Source organism: Lissotriton helveticus, chromosome 4_1 (assembly GCF_964261635.1).
Source record: "Lissotriton helveticus chromosome 4_1, aLisHel1.1, whole genome shotgun sequence".
Classification (NCBI taxonomy): domain Eukaryota; kingdom Metazoa; phylum Chordata; class Amphibia; order Caudata; family Salamandridae; genus Lissotriton; species Lissotriton helveticus.
Genome location: NC_136063.1, coordinates 92,905,407 through 92,927,319, shown reverse-complemented (window position 1 = coordinate 92,927,319; position 21,913 = coordinate 92,905,407). Strand labels below are relative to the sequence as shown.

General features: G+C 43.7%; 1 protein-coding gene across 1 annotated transcript in view; it reads left to right on the top strand.

The window, feature by feature from the left end:
• LOC144828385 (uncharacterized) overlaps window positions 1-21,913 on the top strand; it is a 169,439-nt gene that overhangs the window by 123,826 nt on the left and 23,700 nt on the right. Inside the window, exon 11 of the mRNA XM_078686498.1 lies at window positions 11,417-11,530. Within this exon, the coding sequence (XP_078542624.1) occupies window positions 11,417-11,530 (114 nt within the window). The remainder of the gene's footprint in view (window positions 1-11,416; window positions 11,531-21,913) is intronic.

Sequence of the window (21,913 nt, the reverse complement as noted above, 5' to 3'; positions counted from 1 at the left end):
TTAGTTTTTTTCAGTAGGGCTCTGACTTACGCACATTTCCATGCCACGGTCACCTTTCCTGAGGAGATCGAGGTATTGATAACATTCAGGATTACCAGATGGATAACGTCGGTTTACTGAAGTGAGGTGTTGCGGCGGAGCGGGGTCCGTGGGAGAAGGATGTATGTCAGTACAACGCGATCTTTTAGATCGCGGTACATGACAACGCTGCCATTACAACGCAAGTCATTACAACGACTTGCGTTGTAGGGCGTGGATTGTGGAATATTATAATTTTATATTCCAACACCAGTCCACGTAACAGTAGGGAAGGTGTTGGAATATAAAATTGCAATATTCCTTATACCACAGCGCCATCCAGCGCAAGTCGTAGTAACGACTTGCGTTGTAATGGCATCGTTGTAAAGGCATCGCGGTGTTTTCACCGCGTTGTAAACCATGTTCCCCGTGGGGTTACCTGAGCGGTGAGTCTGTTCAGCAAACTCTCATCTAGCAGGGGAAACTCCGTGAGAGAACACTGTGGATCAGAATAGGTACTCTCTGTGCACGGGATAGTAAATCCAGTCTGGCCAGGTAAAAAGGTTTGGGATATGACCTGAATTTTTTTATGGAAATATTCCGCCTGACTATTGCAGCGGGCTTGTGCATCCTCTGGATTGGGGTGTTTCTGCGGAGCGGTAATAAGAGATTTGGCAATACGGAATATTTCCTTATTGCAGCAGCGTTGATTCTGTCCTCATAGAATGAGGGTTGCGCGATCTTGATTTCGGCCTTGTAATTCCTGATAGGTTCCCACATATACTTTTCCTATCGTCTGCTAAATTTAGTCTCCAGCTCCTTTCCAGTTTCCTACATATTTGTTTAATCTCTCTTAGTTTAGGGGAGAACCAAGGTGCCATTTTATGTTTGGAGTTCTTATAGAAAGGTTTCTTTGGGTGTAATGAGTCAAGTGACTTTTCTATCCAGAGATTGAAGTTACTTTTAGCCTTATCGGGATCTGGGTCCGAAACGGGGGTAGAGGTGGCTAACAGTGAAGACCACTGGATAACGGAAAGGTTTGACCACTTTCTTTCCAGCAGTGGAACGGCACTGTGTACGGCAAGGGAAGCAGCGGCTTCCCAAGCCAGAGGGACTAGTAGGTGGTCAGTCCACGGAAGGGAGATAGGGGGGTTAACTAGGAGATTCTGAGCATTACTGAGCACAGAGTCAAGGAGGTGCCCCTTGATGTGTGTAGGGGCAAAGCCCTTTTGCACGATTTGAAGTGCCGAAAGACTGGCTAGAAGTTCAGTGGCCAGATGGTTAGAGGGGTCATCCAGGTGGATGTTAGGGTCCCCTAGAACCGTGAAGTTGGCAGGACTTAAGGCTAGTTCTGCAACACGCATCGGGAGTGTATTCAGGAATTGTCCTATGGGTCCGATAAAGTAACAGGCCGGAGAAGGTACAAGTCGGTGAAAATTCTAACGAGAAGGTCATGCCTTCACAGTCATGTATTTCCTGAGCGGCGGACTGACAACAGAAGTTGTCTTCAAAAATTAGGATACAATCGTGAATTGTCATTTTTCTTAAGATAAACCTCCAAACTGGACAAGAACAAACAGTTGTACGTACACTTTTCTAGATTACACCATAGTGCTACCCCTGATCGAAAAAAATATTCCATAGCTGCAAGAGAAGGAACTAACCATTGTCCTCAAGTAATCACCCTGTCCTTTCACGTTGAACGGAATGCCATGACAAGCCTGACAACAAGCAAAACTTTCACAGAGAACCTCAAAAGGCTAAAATGGATAGATCATTTAACACCAACTATAATGACAACATGTAGAGTTCAGTTAGGTCCGAGGATCCCTGACAACACTTTGCCTACGACACTATGGGAGACATTTTCTCGGAAATTACTCAAAAAAATTCTGTTAATTTCACGAAAAATCAAGAGCCATCGATCAATAATTGTATCTGCTGAAAGTAAGAAACAAAAAAATCCATGTAATTCAGCACTAAGACAAGTACGGAGGTGCCCCCGGAGATGAAAATGTATTTAACCTTTACAAACAAGCCCAAAAAGCACTTAGGCAGTTAATATTTTTAGAGAAACAAAAAACGCTCTGACCAGTTCTGGTTAGAATTATTCCATGCAAGTAAAAACCACATTTCAAAGTCTTTCTGGTCTCTCGTGACCAGGAAAATACATGCCTATGGTGGACAAATAGTGCAAATATCTGCAAATATGAATGGGTATTCTTTTTAACAACCTCCTTCAAAGAGTACGAAAAGGAAGAAAGCCCAACGGCCATAATTACAATACCTGCCACACGTTACAACGCGTGTTTTACAACGCAAGTCGTTACCACGACTTGCGCTGTAGGGTGCGGACTTAGGAATAGTTTAATTTACTATTCCAACACCAGTCCCCGTGGATAGTAGGGAAGGTGTTGGAATAGTAAATGAACTATTCCTTGTCCTTGAGCGCCCTCCAGCGCAAGTCGTGGTTACGACTTGCGTTGTAAGAGACACGTCGTAATGGTAGCGCGGGGTAACATCCGCGTCGTAAAGGATGTTCCCCCTGCCACACTGTCCAACCATAGTCAAATCTAGCTCCCCTGGAGCACACATCAAATTTGGCCACTAGATGAACTAGTAGACATGGCTACTTGGTTACCACCAGCAACAGATATCAAACTGTCGCCTCAGCAGGATGAGTTTCCTCACCAGTCATCAAAAGCATTAGAACCTCTGATGACGTGTATCTCACGGACAATAACCAAAGGCCGCTTAGACAGGGCTCCCAGCCCAAAAGGTCTCCCCCAGGCCTTGTACAAGCAAGACATCGATTTTTGGCCCAAACATTTGGCACCGTTATTCAATTACTACTGGGCTTGTCAGATTACACCAGAATCCTGGCGTGAAGCCATTAAACACCCAGGGCCTCATTTATGAGGCCGTGCGTGAGTTTTGCGCTTCCGATGCGTCACTTTTTGTGACGCATCGGCGGCGTAAAACATGCCTCCTGATGCGCACTATTTACAAAGTGACGCATCTAAGCAGATGCGTCACTTTGTAAACCCCTGCGCTACATTATACCTGCGTCAGGTATAATGTATGCAGAGGGGGCGTTCACCCGCAAAAAGCCTCGTAATAGTGACGCAGTGAAATCTATGAGATTTCACTGCGTCACTTTTAGGATGCTGTTGCGTCAAAATCTTGCGCCTGCCTCACAGCAGGCGTAAGACTGACGCAAGCCCTTTCACATGGGGCTTTCCCCATGTGAAAGGAAGCATTGCTGGAGTTGCGTCACTTTTGTGACACACTCCAGCAATGCGTCACTTTTGCGCCTACAGATACGTCAGAAATTCTGACGTATCTGTAACTCCTTGCGACATGATGCGTCATATTATAAATATGACGCATCAATCATGTCGCAGGGAGAGCGCAGTGAAAAGTGACGCATCGCTGTTTTCACGCAGCGATGCGTCACTTTTCATAAATGAGGCCCCCAATCTTTAAAGGCGGCATGAGTTCCGACCCTAAAAATTACAGAATGTTCACCCTTCTGGATGTTGAATCAAAATACTATGGCAGTTTGTTGCTCGAAGTTTTGTCATCATGGGCTAAAAAAAGTATCATATTCTCTTCAACCAGACGGTATTCATACCAAAATCAGGCCCCATAACAATGCTTGCCATATCAGTACTGATGCATAAAGCAGCAGCCTCAAGATCGTTAATTCGTTGTTGCTATGTCAACTTCAAGGCAGCCTTCGATTGAGCGCCTAGGGGGCAATTATGGATCAAATTGCAGAACAGGGGGATTCTACCGGCCCTCCTAAAAGCTATAATTCACCGTCCCACAAACACATGGATCCGCATAAAACTGGGCGATAGATCCCATATTTCAATTTCAAGGTAAATCCAAATGTCACATGAAGTGAAACAAGGGTGTGTGTTTGCCCCCCTTCTTTTAACCTTTTTATCTTCGACCTATCACAGTCTCTTGATTACGTCAACTCCCACCCTCCAAAACTTGGCAGAATAAGGGTTAGAAACTTGCTCTATGTGGATGACCTTGTTCTGCTAGTCACACAAGGGGTTTGCAGAGGCTGCTCAATCAATTGCTTCTGTACATGTGAAACTAAATTTAACAAAGACAAGGACGATCACTTTTGGGACAAGAAAATATTAAGGTGGTGGATGGCAGTTTAACGGCAAAATCATTGAAAGGTCCGCCTCATACATATACCTAGGGGTCCATAAGGACAGAAGGTGCATCTTCCTAAAACACAGGGACGAGGTAGGAGCCAAAGCCCTGACCATCCAGGTAACAGTCATGAATCTCCCAAATCAAATATCTGGACCAAGCTTGACCCCTCTAATATCCGTCATGAAGGCTAAAATCTCCCACTACTTAACCTACGGCCAGGAGATCATCTTAGGAAAGGATAACCACCTGGTAAACAAGATTACACCAAGAATTTTAAAGCATGTGTGAAGTCTTCCAAAAACCGCATCCCCTGCGCAGATACGACTCGAGTTTGGTGTTCAAGATCATAGAGCGGCAAGGCTGGAGTATTTGTCAAGCTGTGTAATAAGCTACGCTTGTCCAGAGAAGCAAGCCTGGAAGAGAAAGAAATCTAGAGCACCAATCCATCCCAGTCAGCTCTTAAAATGTACATCAAAATGAGAGTTCGCTCCTGGTCCTTCAATTCAATGAGAGCACAACTGGCACAGCGTAGGCATGCCTGGACGATCCTATCAGGATTTAAGCCAGGGGTTTCTGCCCCATATCTGTCGTGCACTTATGCAATGTTCTGGAAAAAAGATTCCTAGCTCTTAGAATAGAAGACTCGCTCTTCCTGCCCCACTTTCCTAGCTGGCGCCACATTAATGATAATACGATGTGCAGGGGGGCGGGGGCAGCAAGGAATCATTGGAGCCTGTAGTTTGCCTATTCCCTGCACTGCTCTACGACCGAAGGATTTTGCGAGAGGGTGACTGGAACAAACTCGGTGTCCACACCTGCAGGCAAGCTATCGTTGCATTTATGAACCCAGAGAACCTGATGCTTCATATTCGGTTCATCAAGTTTGTCACAAGAGTTGCAAAATAGTTTATTCAGAGGGCCATCGAGTCAACATTAATTAACTTGTAGTAGGCCTCCCTGGTCTACAAAGTATGATACCGAACAAAGGGGCATATTATCAAGGGATTTTTCTCCTCTTTTTTGGCTTTAAAAGCCAAGAAAGCGGAGATAAAATTATCTCCCTATTACCTAGCTGTCGCTAACACCAGTTAGCGACAGCTAGTAGGAGATAGCGACCATCTTGGGCCCCGCTTTGCATATCAGAGATATTTATCACTAATGACATGCAAAGTGGGCGTGCCAAGATGTTAGCGACTGGAAACAGTCGCTAACATCGCTATCTCCTATTACCAACTTTTGGAGATATTCGCGCTAAGCGCGAATATCTCCAAAAGCTAACACCTGCCCTGAGCAGTTCTTAGCCATGTTATCCAATGGGAGGTGGATAACATGGCTAAGAGCATTAGCTCGGTAATGCATGAATATCGCTGACTTTTCAGCGATATTCATGCATTTCGGCCGATTTTTATCGCTTAGGAGATAAACCTTGATAATATCAAGGCTCCTAAGCGATAAAAATCGTCGCTACACGGCGATAAAATTATTGCCGGTAAGCCAACCTAGCGATAATTATCGCTAGTTGTTGGTAATATGCCCCAAAAAGTCTCCGAAATTTGGATCCTGCTGCTGCTCCAGGAGTAGGTCTAAGAAGGTCCTGACAAGAGAGGTATTTTTTTCAGTTGTACCGAGCAAACCTTTTGCCGCAAAAACTGACTGTGTGTATCACTCTATCTTTTCCATAGCTTGAAATGCTACCTTTGTGTGCCAAGTACATGGTCTGCATGTTGAGTGGAATTCCTCAAACTGCAGCAAGAACACCTCTGTCGAAGTCAGGGTTGCCATAATTCCAAACAAATCCCATTGGCTAACTGACAATTGGTTTTCTCTAAACACGCACTGTCTTTACTGCATTAGAATAGCCTCTGAGCAGAAACAAGCTTGTGACATGTTCTTGTTCAGTGTCATTCATAGACCTGTCACCCTAAAATTGGTCTGTGTTCAGTGTATTTTACATACCCATGTTAAACAAAAACACATGATTGTCGCTTGGATTGTATTAGGTCAGTCGCTGAGTAAGACAATCTTGCGAAATGAATTTGGTTAGTACCGTTGTAGATCCGTTGTTTTACAACTGGCCTTTGTTTTGTGTACTTTGCACACTGTTGAGAACTCATGTCAACAAACATTTTATCTGTTACCTACATCACCCCTTAATATGTGGCTCAGCTGAATTCCTCCTGTTTCTGTTTCTGTTCTGTAGGTCTGTCTTTTTATAACAGGTTTGTGTTCTGGGTATTTTTGCACATTGTCTAACCCTTATGTGCAAAAGCCTGCTTAGTTATGTGCCACGACTGACTCCTAACCTGTTATTATAATGGCTCAGCTGAACTCTCTGTGTGTGTATTTAGCGACATTTTCTTTATTATATGGCTTTATTATTGGTCACTATACATTTTTAACTTTTGTAAAGGTCTTAATTAACCAAACAATAAAATTGAATTGAATTCAGTAAAAGAAACAAGGGTACAAGGAAATGCATGGTACAAGAAACAAAAACATGTCCAGGACTTGTTTTGACCCCTATGCGGCAGCCTTGGTAGTGCAGTGGCTTTTTGGGGGAACAGCTTCACAAGTACAACCCCGACCATCCTTCTGGGGCCGCTCCAGAGCAGGTTGTGAAACGATGATTTGTTGCACTGCAAGCCCGGAAAGGTGATAACATTGGTCGGCTTTGAACTTAAATGTTTCTTCAGAAACATCTGGGTAATCTCTGCTCCGTAGCTCATGAATTCCAGTTTAATTTGTATTGAATTATTACTGTGCGCTGCTTTCGTAACCTGGTGGCATCCGCCTTGCTTACTCCATATAGCGTATGGCATTAATTTGTGTAATGGTGCAGTACCTTTTATTTGCAGCTATTTTATTCAATTCATGGCCACCAACACGTAGACTTTCAATGTTGCTTACTTTGTCTTTGAGCTTTATATACAGGCTGGTGATGGGCTGAGACTCCACCGGTGACGGTGTCAATTCTGCACTGCAACTGCGGCAGTCATGGTACGCACAAACAGTTTCCTGGACAATGGCAAACTCTCTGGAAGAGCAATTTCAGTGTACAAACACAGAGACAGCCACTGAGCCTGGACTAGGCTCCACTGTCAAGAAAATTGTAGCCCTACCAGGGTGCTAGGTTGATCGTAACTCAGCCACATCTATTGAAGAGGCCCCACTCTTCCTCTGTATAGGAGTTTTCCCAAGTCCCCAGAGTAGACCCCACTGATTATTCAACGGTGGAAAAAAGGTTGCTCCCCTGTCCTGATGAGGACCCCGGCCTGAGGGATAATTGGCCCTTTTCATCTCTGTGGGGTCGAAATGTCGACACTTTCAACATTTTCGAACCTGTACTGATACACTCATCCACTTGTGCGCAAAAATGTGGGCATTAATTGCATCCATATCTTGTGGAGTCTCTAATTGTATAAAATGCTCCAGACAGGTTTGTACTTGTGAAGAATTATAAATATTGTAAATACTGTCGAATCCTTTTGACCCTTTTTTCATTTTCCTTACTTAATCAGTAGCACTTTACCTTTCACTTACTTTGACCCACTACAGAGAAACTGCCTCCTATCAGGGACTGTATTCATTAATATTGGAATACTACCATTATCAATTTTGAAGCCTGTGTATTGAATACCTTTATTAATTCACAAAATCGATGAATTACATTTTTGTGTGTTTCACATTTGTGGGTACTTTATGTTGAATTGAACACATTTTTCCTGTTACGACCACCTTGTTGTTGTAACGAATATACCCAAGTCCTATGGTTTGGGTGCCCCCATTGTTCTGTAATGAGTTTCCAGTAATATCATTAGGCACCATACGTACAGAATTTAGATATCCAAGCTCGACACTCATGCACAGACCATGACCTGTTGCTTAGCTGTCAAAACTATTGATATACACTACTCTAAGGCCTATATACCATTTTCCTCAATAATCCTAAATTATTACAAACTTTTTGGGGAGATGTTTTCTGCATGTCTTCACCTCCTAAGTCTCTAGAAGACAGCATTGTATGTCCACTACCCTTAAGGCCCAACACAATCCCCAATCCATCTGATGTTTCTAACTCAGCACACATAAACCTTCCACAGTTTTTCTTTCCGTAAACACTATTGCAATATACAGCACCACAGCTAAATCTATTTTACTTTTCCTGTATCTCCTCCGATGGCCTCATCCATTCTCCAAACACAATTACACACTTTTGTTCCCACAGAATTGAAGGTTGACCCTGGATATTTTAATACATTTAACTTCTTCTCATCATATTTTATCTCAACTTTTGGCATTGCTGCCCAAACCACGACCCCACTGGTAACGTTCTTGACTAGTAAGACAAACGTATTTCTTTCTGCCTCACCTCTTTCAGCTTTTAGCACCCTTCAAATCCTACAATACATTACATAATGCCATTTATTTCTACAACATCTGCACCCTGATGCCCTTACATAGCACAAGATGCTGTTGGGTCTTTTCCTCAAATGACCTCCTTTAAATGTCTTGACTTGCTCCCACTACCCTCTCTCTTCACTGTGCTCACTTGCCCAGCATTTTTGTTATCTATATCTCTTCCTTGTTCATCTATTTTAATCTATTCACTTTATTGACTCCCCCGCTCCCTCACACATATCACTGTATGTTTGTCATGCAGAAGTGGCATGGGTTCCTTTAAATCTGCTTTCCTGGCTGATAACTTTTCTTGCACTTTGGGACTATTTGTGCATCACACCAACTGGTCCTGGATGAGGGACTCAGAAAATTCCCCTCAACTCAGAAATATGAGCTGAATGTGTCACACCACATCAATAATTCCCCACACACTCATGATTTACAAGTATCTGGTCATAGAATTTACAATGCTTTTTTTGTTGCAGTTTTATATACTGCAAACTAGGCCAGGGCCATGGAGGGCTTAACTTGAGCACCAGTTGCAATACACTAGGTTAGATTCATATTTTTTAGGAATGGGGAGATTAACTGACTTTTTCAAGAATCACCAGATATTGAGCCGATGCCGGCGCTTGAACTTGGATCTCCAGTTCCAAAGTAGGCAGCTCTGGTCATTAGGCCACATGTAATCCTTTGTTAGGTCATGCAGATCCCAAGCTTCTGCTTCCCCTTACTCCACTACCATTTTAGGACTGCAGTCAAAAATGTCTTGCCTGCAGCATAGGCTCCCCCGTGTGTCGTCTGTACACTGAACTCAGGATAAATACACTTATCAAGACTCTTCCTTCCCTTACTCAGTTTACTTCTACCTGGGGTGGGCAGAATATCTATGGAATTGTCAAAATTCGGCAACTCTACATTACTGCTGTAATGCAGAGTTCCCGCCAAGTCCCGCCAATCGATCCGTGAATGATTTTTTTTCTGCAAGGCTCCAGAAAGGTTAGATTTGGCGACTTCTAGTGCCATTTTGTAACGCAAGGGGTTGCGAGTGGTCACAGTTAGAGGGTTGCTTCTCAAGTAGATTTACTGCAGCCCAAGCAGATTTTTTACTCAAGCTGCAGCACAATCAACTGGAATGGCTGTGCGCTCGTACACACCGCATGGTGCGGTTTAACCTCTTCCACGCGGATGGCGGAACCTGTTAAGCTGATTTTTCATTGCTGCCTGTGCTACTAGTGCTAAATTGCAGCACGAGTACCGTGATGTTCATATTTTCTGCCCGTTGGTGGAACTTGGCAGAATCTTTTAGAATTTTTATGTAACTCCGCAAGTCCCACCCACCCCTACTTTTTTCCAAAAAATTACAAAAGGTCCAGACATTGTCAGTTTAGGTATTTTCTTTATGTCTTCCATATCAGCTGTGTTCTTCCCGCTTCCCTTTCCTCACTTTGTTTCCAATGCGCATCAGCCAAATCCAAGATGGTGATGCAACGCTGCCTCTTGCTCTGACGTATGCTGCTGATGATCATGGTTGAAACTACTAGGATGTAGCTCACACATTATGTGTAAATAATTTAGGATAAGTCAAGGTCTCGGCTACAAAAGTGAGGAAATAAGCCCAAACCAAGTGTGTGAGCTCTTATCTCAGTGACTATTTTACTACCTGCATTCAAAAGCAAGATAGGTCTCTAAGATGGCCAAATAGTCTTAGGGATGTGTGTATGTCAGAATATCATTATCAAAAATATGGTCACATTGGTGTAGATTTTCTCTTATTGACTTTTTTTGAGCTATATTTAGGACACAGTCTTTCTGTCAGGTGATATTTTGGTCACGATATCAAGGTACCATACCCGTTCTTATGATATATAATGATGCTGGTCTGTGCCCTCTGACAGCTATCACCTCTCTTTGCTGCACACCGCAGCTCGCAGGAAAAGGTTTCTAGGTTTTTTATGGCATCAAAACCAGCGGCTGGATTGGATGGGAGACGGAAATAGTCCCTGACAAGTCCCTGACACTGCTCTCAGGGATCAGAGTCTAGCATGAACGTTTGCTAGATCTGCATCCTCCTGGCAAAGTGTATTCTAATCAATATGATATTAGGCAAATACATCCAGGGTGCCAACTAATGCATGCTCATCTACAAATACATGTGCATTCATACATGAAGGAAGGAAAAATATACCAGTTACTGAAAGGTGCATTTTTGTCCTCTAACAAGGGCCTTCTTGACCTTATCAAAATGTATAAATTATGTATTTGTAGAAATTCAAACAAGGAAAGAAGTTGTCTCTCAAAACAGGATGCGTCCCTAGTTTCGAAAGAGACATGCAGTTTACGTGTTTGTAGAAAAAACCATTAAAAAAACAGGCTGGCTATGATGATGTGGGTTTAATGACAGTTATAAATTGTGAGCATTTCATTGGGATTAACGTCCTGTTGGGGCAGACAGTGTTCGTCTGATGTCACTTCCTTTCACGTGATTGGGAGGAAGAGTGATATCACTTTCTGTAATACTAAATAGGAAACCAGTCAGATTGACAATGCTACCTTTTTTCTAGCCAGGGTCAGAGACTCTGAGCCTATATAGGATCCTCAGATCACAACACACCCAGTGTCCAATGCAATTCTGCACCTCAGACATGGGCACCTTCTTGGTAGAATTGTATACATTCCTCTAGCTTCTCTTTCCTAAATGATGCAAAGTGTTTATGTGTGTGTGTGTGTGTGTGGGTGCACGCTCACTCAGGTACACAACAATGCATGCTTATGCACTCATTACACAATCCTTATTTGTGCATGTTCTCCTGTGTGACAGGATCAACTTCTGCAACGCCCGGCAGCAGTACCGTCCAACCGACGACTGGATCCACGACATTCTCCTCTGATTGGACTACAGACCAAAGTACATCAGAGGACTGCATCCCTACGGGTACTGTCACTCAAACATGCATCATTCTCTAAAGTGCTTCATGAATATACTCTTCTTCTGCTTCTAATGTGCCTGATTTTTATGTTTTCATCATTAGCCCAATAGTGTTGCCGCAGTCCATCGATGGACAATGTTCACCTTTATTTTTCAGTGTTTGGCAGGTTTCAAAACATAAATTCGAGAACCTTGGCCAGGTTCCTGAGCAGGTGGAACCTCAGCTAAACTATATAACCTTTGGTGAACAAAGCAAATTCAGCTTAAATACTCAATGTAGCCCATGATGCATTGAGGTCATCAGGTTCAAGCTACCTGAGGAAAGCAGAGTAGATCTCTCCTCCCTGGGCCATAAGAGGAAGTCCCTCCTGTCCATGCCACTCTCAGAGTTAAGGAAACCCGGAGCGGGGGCAAGGCTGTGTGGCTCCCACGCAGAGTAGATTTACCCAAGACCATCTCAGGTAGAAGGAACCTCTGGACACCCTCTTGTTGTGCCTAAATTGACCATAAACTGTAACTAGATCAGCTGGGCTGTGTTGTGATTCAGGTGCCCTGATACTTTGTAGCTTCTTGATGCCCCTGAGACAAAATGAGCCAATGTATAGCTCTACTTAGCATAACAAGGATTGAATATGATGGTTTCTTTGAGGTGATGCAGAGGATTGGATGAAGGAAAGTATTCAATAACAAAGTGAAGCTTTGCTACCACAGCCCACTGGCCCTGGCAACGTATCAAAGGTACTTTTCAGAACCATTTCCTACAGGCAGGGTCACAACACTGGACTGTCCATTGTTTTCAGTGGAATGGAAACACAGTCCATAATGTCCGGATTGACCCTCAGGACATACTTGACTAAATTCCCAGTGGAAAGTACAGTTAAGACACAGGACAGACAGCGTTAAGAAAATGCAGGTACTCCCCATGTGCAAGATGAGCCGGACCACAGCTGCCACTTTGGTGAACACTCAAAGGGCAAAAGTAAGGCCGAAGAGCAGGACGGTGAACTGAAAGTGTTGCTGAGGAAGCATCTCTGGGACTACAGGGGCAGTTCAAGAACGTACACAAATCCAAGGACAGAATCTGGCCATCGCCAACCATGGCAGCTAGGACTCGTGCCAATGTCACCCTTTTGGAAGTGTCCCTCTGGAGGAAGGTTTTCAGAAACCTGAGATCCAATAGTGACCTTACACCTCTGTCCTTCTTAGAGACTAAAGGGTATTGGAGCAAGTTCCTGTGACCCTCTGTGCATCGGGTACCACATCAGCTGCACCCTTGGTAAGCAGTGTCTGGATTTCTGATGCCGGCAGCATCTGCTGATGTCTGGATACAAACTGCAGGTATGTGAGGAGGGGTGGGGAGCAAAACCAAACTGAGCAACTTGAAGGACCCACTGATCCAAACTAACTACACACCAGCCGAGTAAGCAAAAGCAGATTCTACTTCTTTATCAATTCCGCGTAACCCTGGTATTGACACTAAAACTGCTGGTGGTGAGGAACATGAGGGCTTAACCTTCATCTGCTGGTGGCCATGGCCTTTGCCACAGCTGGAAAGGTTATTGGATAGGGAGCGAGGGCCTCCTCTCTCTATCAGCAAGTCCACTCAAGTAACACTGAAACTTCAAGTACTGCTGGATTAACACTCAAACTACATATGTAGATAGCACCTAGAATATGTTTTTATGCTTCATGATGTTTTTATTTATATACTTTATGTTTTCTGTTATGTTGTTTTGATTCCTAGTAGCGTGCTTCCTTTTAAATGTTATCAATAGTTTTTTTGTTAGTTAATTCTTTTATATGTCAGTCAGTCAAACCACTTTATTCGATTATTTAAAATCCTAAAAGTATGCTATACAAAATGAAATCATTAAAAAGTATTATGTACAGTTTAAAATTCAGTTAAAAAGGTACATTAAATAGATGCGTTCATTGTTAAAGTACGCTAATCAGTGTACATGACCTATGTTATACAAGTTACCATATCCTGTTCAGCTCCCTGTCTCAATCTCAATCTCCTACTCCTAATAGACGCAACAAGGAAGCTAGCAACACTACACATAATATAAGGAGTTTCCAACAGTTGTAAATACAATAATGCAGGTTTACATTGGACAAAATTCATCTTATTCAATACAGGAAAAATAAACCTTTTTCTTGGTTTATGGAAGAAGGGGCAGAATAACATAAAATGCATAGTATCTTGGGGGGAGAAATCATCGCATTTACACGGGGTCACGTCTTCAGGCCTCTTCCATCCGTGTAAATCCCATAGCACCTGGTGTATTTGATTAAAGCGAAATTTCGTCAGAAGCCATCTATGGGATTGGTTAGTAACAACTAACAAATATGATTGCATTTTTAATGACGAAATTACCAGAAAGTGGGTCCTGACTGATGATTTGCAAAGCTCCAGATTTTCCCGCTCTGCCTCGCTTTGCATAATAAAATTCTTCTTAACCCACTCTAGGTCTGCTTTACATAGAGATTCAGGGTGGTGGTAAATCTCAGGGCGCCCATTTTCTCGCTTGAGTTTTTTACATACTCCAGCCAATGGATGTCCTTTTTTGTCAAGGTTCATACAATCCCTTATAATCTTATGGTTTAAGGTTACATTTGAATTCAACCATATTCTCATCCATAGCAGGATTGGAGCTTGTTTGATTATATCTGAGATGTAACCCAATCCCAGCTCAAGATGTATGGCATGAGTTGCAGTGGATTGTGGGAGGCCAAGAAGAGCTTTTAGGAATTTGTTCTCCTCTATCTGAATGGGGGCAGATTTAGTATACCCCCATATAGCCGCCCCGTATCTAGCTATTGCGACAGTTTTGGCTTGATAAATTGTTAAAATTGCCGCATAAGGTTTCCCCCCCAATCTTTTAGCAAATCCTAAGATTGCTACTGAGGAGCTTCTCACAGCTTTCACCTTTGTAGCTAGCTGGGGTGTCCACGTTCCCTTGTCATCAAAGACAACCCCCAATAGGTAAATGCTTTAACTCTACTGATTTCCTCCTTGCCGCAATGAAAGGATCTAACGTTGCTTTTTCCTGTGCCTACAGCCATGATATGCGATTTACTACTGTTGACCACTAGGTTCAAAGAATTCATAAAATTTCCAAAAGAATCAAGCAATCTTTGTAGACCCAAAGGTGTCCTTGCCAATAAAACGGCACCATCCGCGTAGAGTAGCACTGGAATTGGTGAGCCACCCATACGCGGGATGTCAAGTGTCGCAGTTAGCAAGTTAGCTTCCAGGGAATTTATATACAGGGTGAACAGCATAGGGGCCAGGATGCAGCCTTGGCGCACCCCTCTACCGGACTTAAAGCTAGCCGTGCATTTCCCCTCAGTGGTCATCCGTATTGAGGCACTCAGATCTTTATGTAATTCGGCTAAGAAATTCACGGGAGACCGGTCAAAGCCCATTTCCAGCAACATGGTCCACAGCCTAGACCTATTCACCAAGTCAAAGGCTGTGGACAGATCCATAAAGCCCAAGAAAATGGAGCCTCTTACCGCCTTTGTATATTTAGATATTATTAGGTGTAAATTAAGGCATTGGTCCTCCGTGTCCCTCCCGATTCTAAAGCCATACTGGGCATCCAATAATATTTCTTTTTCCAGAGCCCAATCCGATATTTTTGTGAGAATGACTTTCCCCAGTATTTTAAAGGAAGAATCGAGAAGTGAGATAGGTCTATAACACCTGGGGTCTCCCCTTTGACCCTTTTTGAACACGGGGATTATAATTGACCGTGACCAAGATTTCGGGGGCCCTACAATGGCCGCGGTGTTAAAGACATTGGTCAGGATCTTAGCCCAATACATCATGTTCGCCTTATACATGTCTGCCGGGACCCCATCAGGGCCTGGAGCTTTCTGTCCAGCTGTACCCTCTATTGCTTTAACAACATCGCCTAAATTAAAATTTACCGGCATGAAGGAGTCGTTAGAGCTTTGAACCGCACAAGTTCCCAACTCTAAGTCACTCCCATAGATTTTTTTAAAATGGTTTAACCATTCCTCCTCTTCAATATTTAATTCTAATACAGAATTCTGTTTGTCAGAGAACAGGGGAGTATTAATTATTGCCCAAAACTTAGCGCTATCTTTCATGGTGGCCTTATCCATTAAGTCATCCCATACCTCTATTTTTATTTCTTTTTTCCGTTCCAAGACGGCTCTATGGTAGGCTTTCCTCCGCTCGGCAACCAAGCCTTTTATTTATTTATTTATTTATGGGTTTATATAGCGCTATGAATAAACTCCCAGAGGAGTATCTCCGCGCTTTGTTCCTTGGAAGCTCATTTAGGGCTTTTTAAAAAAGTTTATATGCTTTAGAGCATTTATGATCAAACCAGTCTTGAGCTGCTCTTGATTTCCCTTTTTTGCTTGTTATCGTTAGCTCCTTGACCACCTGAGAACAGATAGTCTCAAAAGAGGCTATTACTTCCACCCCAAGTACAGATGGATTTGTACATATATTTAATTCTGGGGCCACCTTTGTTATAATATTCTGAAAGAAATCTACTGGGATAACCTTGCTCCATTTCAATTTTCTCCCCTGATCTTTAGCTTTTACTTCAACTACAGCCCGTGGCCGGTCATTTTTATTTAAAAAATAGAGTTCATTTGTTAATTCCATCACCACCGGGTTGTGGTCACTAAAAGGGGAGGGTATAGCATTATAGAAGAAAACAAATTTTAAAAGAACCGAGGAAAGAAATATGTAATCTATTATTGTTTCGCAGCCCCTTGCAACGTACGTGGGGGTACGGGTCTTCTCATCGGGGAACCCTGCCTCAAATAGATCTTTACAGGACAATAGTTTCTCCAATGCTTCCCCCTTAGAAGTATGCTCAAAATGCTGCGGGCATGTGAGCTCAGGACCATCGCTATCAACAATTTGACAGTTCATATTACATAAATGTACATTAAAATCGCCCATCACAATAAAATAACAGAAAGTGGTTTGCGATTCCTTATAAGAAATTAAAAATTCAGACAACCAGCTTAAATGTTCATTTGGGTGATCCTCTTGCTGTGAGTTATATCAATTCACAAGTATTAGTTTTGTTCCATCCATCAGACTAATTTCTAAAACGAGAGAATTAGCAGAGGTACACTCAACCCTTTTTACTCTCCCCCTTATATACACGGAGACCAAAATCAGTAGGCCCCCTTTGTCTCTCCCTGCAGAGGAGCTCTGTGCTGGCACAAAGTAGGATGTAAATCCATCTATCCAAAAGTTGCAGTCCTTATCCCATGTTTCCTGAAGAGCCACAATGTCATATTGTTTCAGAAAGTTCAGCCAATTATTATCCTCCTTTTTAGATCGTAGATCAGCAATGTTCCAACTTAAAAACTTTACCTTATCCACCAAATTATAGCACCTACTCCCAGGTTTGCTATAATTAGGATTCAAGTTCAACCACGCTTCTTCTTGCTCTACACACTGCACCCCTGCAGGTTTATCCCCTCCTAAGCCCTCATATCCCTCCTGTCAATCGCATAACTCTAGGCCTGATAATGCATCAAATCTATTATAGGTCACAAGATTGGGCCCGAATGTGAAGCAATTGTCTCCCCAGAGCCCTGCATTGCTCCCGGGGGCCGCGCCTCAAAAGGTGTAAAGGGTGTGGAAGGTCTCATACTAGCACTTAGCGGGATAGTTCTACCTAAGTGTGAATAAAAATACCCCAGGGGGTGGGCACAGATACTATTTTCATCATTCTGCATAGAGGCTGCCCGTAACAGGACTGTAGCGACATGTTGTGGGTGTCTAAAGTTTACTATTATACATTCTCCACTGCATGTCTTCCTCGAAGGCCCGATCCAGTTTGCCCTTCTAGTCGTTAGAATATCTGTAGCAAATTTAGTTGGAAAGCCACATCTCCTATGTAGCCACGCCACAGTTTTGTGTTTAAGTGAATCAAGAGATTCTTCTCTGGGCTGGGCAGAGTGAGGATCAGAGGGAGGGACATTGGTTAGAACCACGACATAGGGGGCACAGTCAGGTGGGAGGTTAATAGATTTAATAGATTTGCTTTTCATTACCCGCATTCCCGGTGTTCCCGGCCTTATCTGGGAGAGTGGGACTGTGGTGGTTGGGGGAGAGGGATCAGGTATGGTTAAGCCTGGTCTTGCTAACGGCTGAGGCGGTCTCTGCTGCTTTTCTGCCTGTACTTTCTTCTTCTTCTCTGTCCCTAGTTGGACATTCCTATTTGGTGGTAATTTATTGGTCCCTGCCATCTGCTTTTCTAACATAGCCCCAAGCATCTTTATTTCTGCTGTAAGAGTATCCAGCTTGAGCGCTAATGGTTGAACAGTTTCCACTAGTTTGGCCTCGTATTTGACTTCTAATGAATGTATCAGTAGCTCAAACTGTTCTGGGGTTAAAGTAATGCTAGCTGCAGTACTTCCCTCTGGCGTAGTAATAGGAGCAACCGGGTTATGGTTAACTTCTTTGGGTGTGTGTGTCCTTTTTTTACTACACTTTCCCCCCTTTTTATTTTGTTGTTTCCTACATGTTCTGATAGGTCTGGGGGCTGGTGGGGCTTCCTCAGTTTCACTAGATGATATGTTTGTGTCCTCATCCAGCGGCTCTGGATGAACCTGTGCCTCCACTAAAGTACTAGCTCCTGCCCCTGTGCCATTTTCGTTGGCTTCCAAATGAATATCCAACATAATAGGGGTGTCTGAGGGATCAATGGAGAAACCCTCTCTACCTATCATTATTTATTTTATTTACCATTTTCACCATATAGTTATCAATAGCACCTGCCCCTGCTACAACCTTCTCGCCTTTGGTTTTAGACATTGTATGTCCTCCCTCTGTGGTATATTGTCTTTACTGCTCTAGTGTGTCTTTTACACCATAGCCAATCCTAGTCTGATGTCACAACTAGATGCTGTCTTAATAGGGAATACAAATGGTATTAATAATAATAACAAATCTCAATCTCACTGTGAGGGTGCACCGAAGAGCGGTGTGGCGTAAAGATCTAAGTCTGTGGCCCAGCCCAGCCCCGTCCAGTCCCGGACTGTCACAGACTGTCCCGCCCTTGTCCCGGGCTTCTCCCACGCGCGACTCGCGGGGCGAGAGGTGCTCCTCTGCTTTATTGCGCCTCCGGGCGCTCTGGTGTTGTCACGCGAGTGCTGCGACCGCCGGGGCACCTGGGGCTTGTGGTCCTGCCCTCACGGCGGTAGCGGCGAAGGTGCTGGCGCTCGGTGTTTGCCCCAGTGCTGGAGCGGTAAGCCTGGCGCTGATGTGCCGTTCCCCTCACGGCAGGGTGAGTCCTGGAATGCCCCCACTCAGCGCTCGGCGCTCCTCTGCTTTATCGCGCCTCCGGGCGCTCTGGTGTCGTCACGCGAGTGCTGCGACCGCCGGGGCACCTGGGGCTTGTGGTCCTGCCCTCACGGCGGTAGCGACGAGGGTGCTGGCGCTCGGTGTTTGCCCCAGTGCTGGAGCGGTAAGCCTGGCGCTGATGTGCCGTTCCCCTCACGGCAAGGTGAGTCCTGGAATGCCCCCCCTCACGGCAAGGTGAGTCCTGGAATGCCCCCTTTTATATGTCAATAAAACTGCTTAATTTATAAATAAACTTCATTTAATTTATTGAAATGCTGTCCCTGACCGCCACAAAAGCCAGAGTTCATTAGTCAGGAGATGGTTCCTAGGACCATTAGCATATCTAGAAGTAAAGCAGAACACGGAAGAAGAAGACAAAGTATGTGCTCTTTGGAACAAAATAACGAATTTTATAACAGTGATAAAAAAGTCCAAATAATAAAGATGTTGGGGCATCCAAACCCGAATTACATATTAAGAATGACCACATACCTGCCCCAGAAGGTATGTTAATAAGGGATTAGAAATTGGGGTGATGAGTGGTGAAATTGCTGCTCCCCATCCAAACAGAGGCATCCTTACTATGAAGGATATGAATTAGCAAATACTCAGCAATTCTGATTGCAAGCGAGTTCACCTCGGGTTATTTCTAGTGGAAATTGAAGCATTATGGGCATGCTCTAAACTAGGGATGTGCAATACTGCAGCATAATTATACAAATTACATGTGATCACACACAATGTAAATTTGTCATATATTAGAGTGAAATGTGTCCTCAGTCTCTTTTTGGTGCACAGACCTATTTAAACAAAAACACCGCAAACAACAGCTGCTCACGTTATGTTATTGCTGTGCGTTCGCAGGCATTTATATAATTACAGAAAGTGGTGTAATGGTGTCATTTCTGGAATTATATGTAACAAGCATGATGCGAAATTCACAAAATCATGTGAATCATGTTATGACCATTGAGTGAGCGCACATATCACCCCGCAGGGTCTCATGGCGCTGTAGCGGGGCAGATTACTTGATGTGTCCCAGGCAAAAGAAGGTGGATTAAAATAGCCAGGTTTTCAGCTGCTTTTTAAACAATGTGTGGTCTGTAATGGCTCGGAGGTGCGTTGGAAGCCTGTTCCCTGTGTTGTGGGGGTAAGTTGGAGAAAGATCTATCTCCATTTCTGGCGGTTCAGACTCTAAGGGGGGTCAGAACGAATTTGCCTCCTGACCTGACGTTCTTTTTTGGTAGATACCACCAGAGGCGTAACACAGGCCCCCGCAGACTACGCGGTGCGGGGGGGCCCGAAGCTCCAGGGGGCCCCCTCAGCACTGCACTCTATCCAGAGAGCTCCTAATTGAGCCCGGAGGGGGCCCCTCTACATACCTTGCAGGGATGCCCCCACAATTTTCGTTACGCCAGTGGATACCACTTAAGTTTCTTAACTAGGTACTTGGCCCAACTATGTAGAGGGACTTGTGTGCGATACAGATGAGTCTGAAATAAGTATGTTTCCTGATTAAGAGACAGTGTAAGGATCTCAAGATGGGGGAAGATGAGGACAGAGATGAAAGAATAAGATGGAAGATTTAGCACTAGTCGGGCAGCAGTGTTCTGCACATGGAGTTGAATATATAGTTCTTTGTTGATGGATGCCATAAGTGCCTTTCCATAGTCTAGATGACTGATGATCAAACCCTGAACCAAAGTTTTTCTGGCTTCCAAAGGTATCCATTGGGAACAATTTCGTAGCGTTTGCATGATGCCATAGCAGGTGGCTCCATAAGCTTTAAAAAGAATGGGGCCAAGCGCTGATCCCTGGGGAACCCCTTTGTCAGCCCTTAAACTACGGGAGACTAGGGAATCTAATTGTACGATGCTGGTATGTCCTTTTAGAAACATTTTCAGCCAGTTGAGGACTTTGCCTCCTACTCCAATCTCTTCTAGCCTCTGTTTAGGATTGCATGAGAGATGGTGTCAAAGGCAGTTGATAAATCCAATAGGACCTGCAAAGAGAGTTTTATGTTATCCACTACCTTCACCAGGCTGTTTCAATGCTGAAACTAGCCCTGAAACCTGATTGGGAAGGGATAAACAGTTGATGGCTTGCTAGATAAGTCATTAGTTGTTTGTTGACCAGGGATTTAATTACCTTCCTAAAGTATAGTAGCAGGGATAATTGCTGATAGTTAGTGTGTTCTTTCGGATCTGCCGATTGTTTTTTTAGAATAGGTTTAACCCCTTCTGATTTCCATTTGATAGGAACAGTCTCCAGATTTAAAGACATATTGAAGAGCTCTGTGAGACTATTAAGTGGCGGAGGAGATGCAATAGACAAGATGTGAGGTGGAGGTAGATCGTCAGGAGAGCCTGATTCGAGCAACTACAGGCAATTATATTGCTGTGACTTAAATTTCATGCATATGTACTACTGTACTCTAAACTTAGTATTCTACCCGTTTTCTCAAGAACGCAGAGATGATAGAATACCCTTAGCTGAGTGAAAGAGAATTGGGAACTGTAGAGAAGATGGTGCTGGGGATAGGGATTGTCGAACTATACGCGTGGAGGGAGAGCATCAGGAACCTGAAGGAGCGTGGAAAGAGGCCAGATCTAAAGTCTGATGGTGAAAGTTTGACCCTGCATACTGGAGATGTAGCAAGGGATGAGGAGAGGACAATGCTGAAACTGACGCATAATATACAGTATATCTGGCACTAGGCACCAGCTAGTTAGCACATGGAGGGTGTAGTAAGAAGAGAGGCGTGATGCAGATGAGGTCAACTTAAAGCACAATCTGTGATCTTGCAAGACAGTTAATCCTCGTTTGCATAGGATCTGGATGCAGAGGACTTGAGAGGTATGGAATCCATACCAAGCAGCCAAGAGTACCTATATTTCATTATTCCCAGGGCTTAACCTAAAGTAAACAAGCATATGACAATGTAGTTAGTTGCAAAGGTTATGAGAGTTACAATTGGGGTACTGTCAGTGTGAGATAATAATAATATAATAATGCACATTTGTAAAGCGCACAATCAC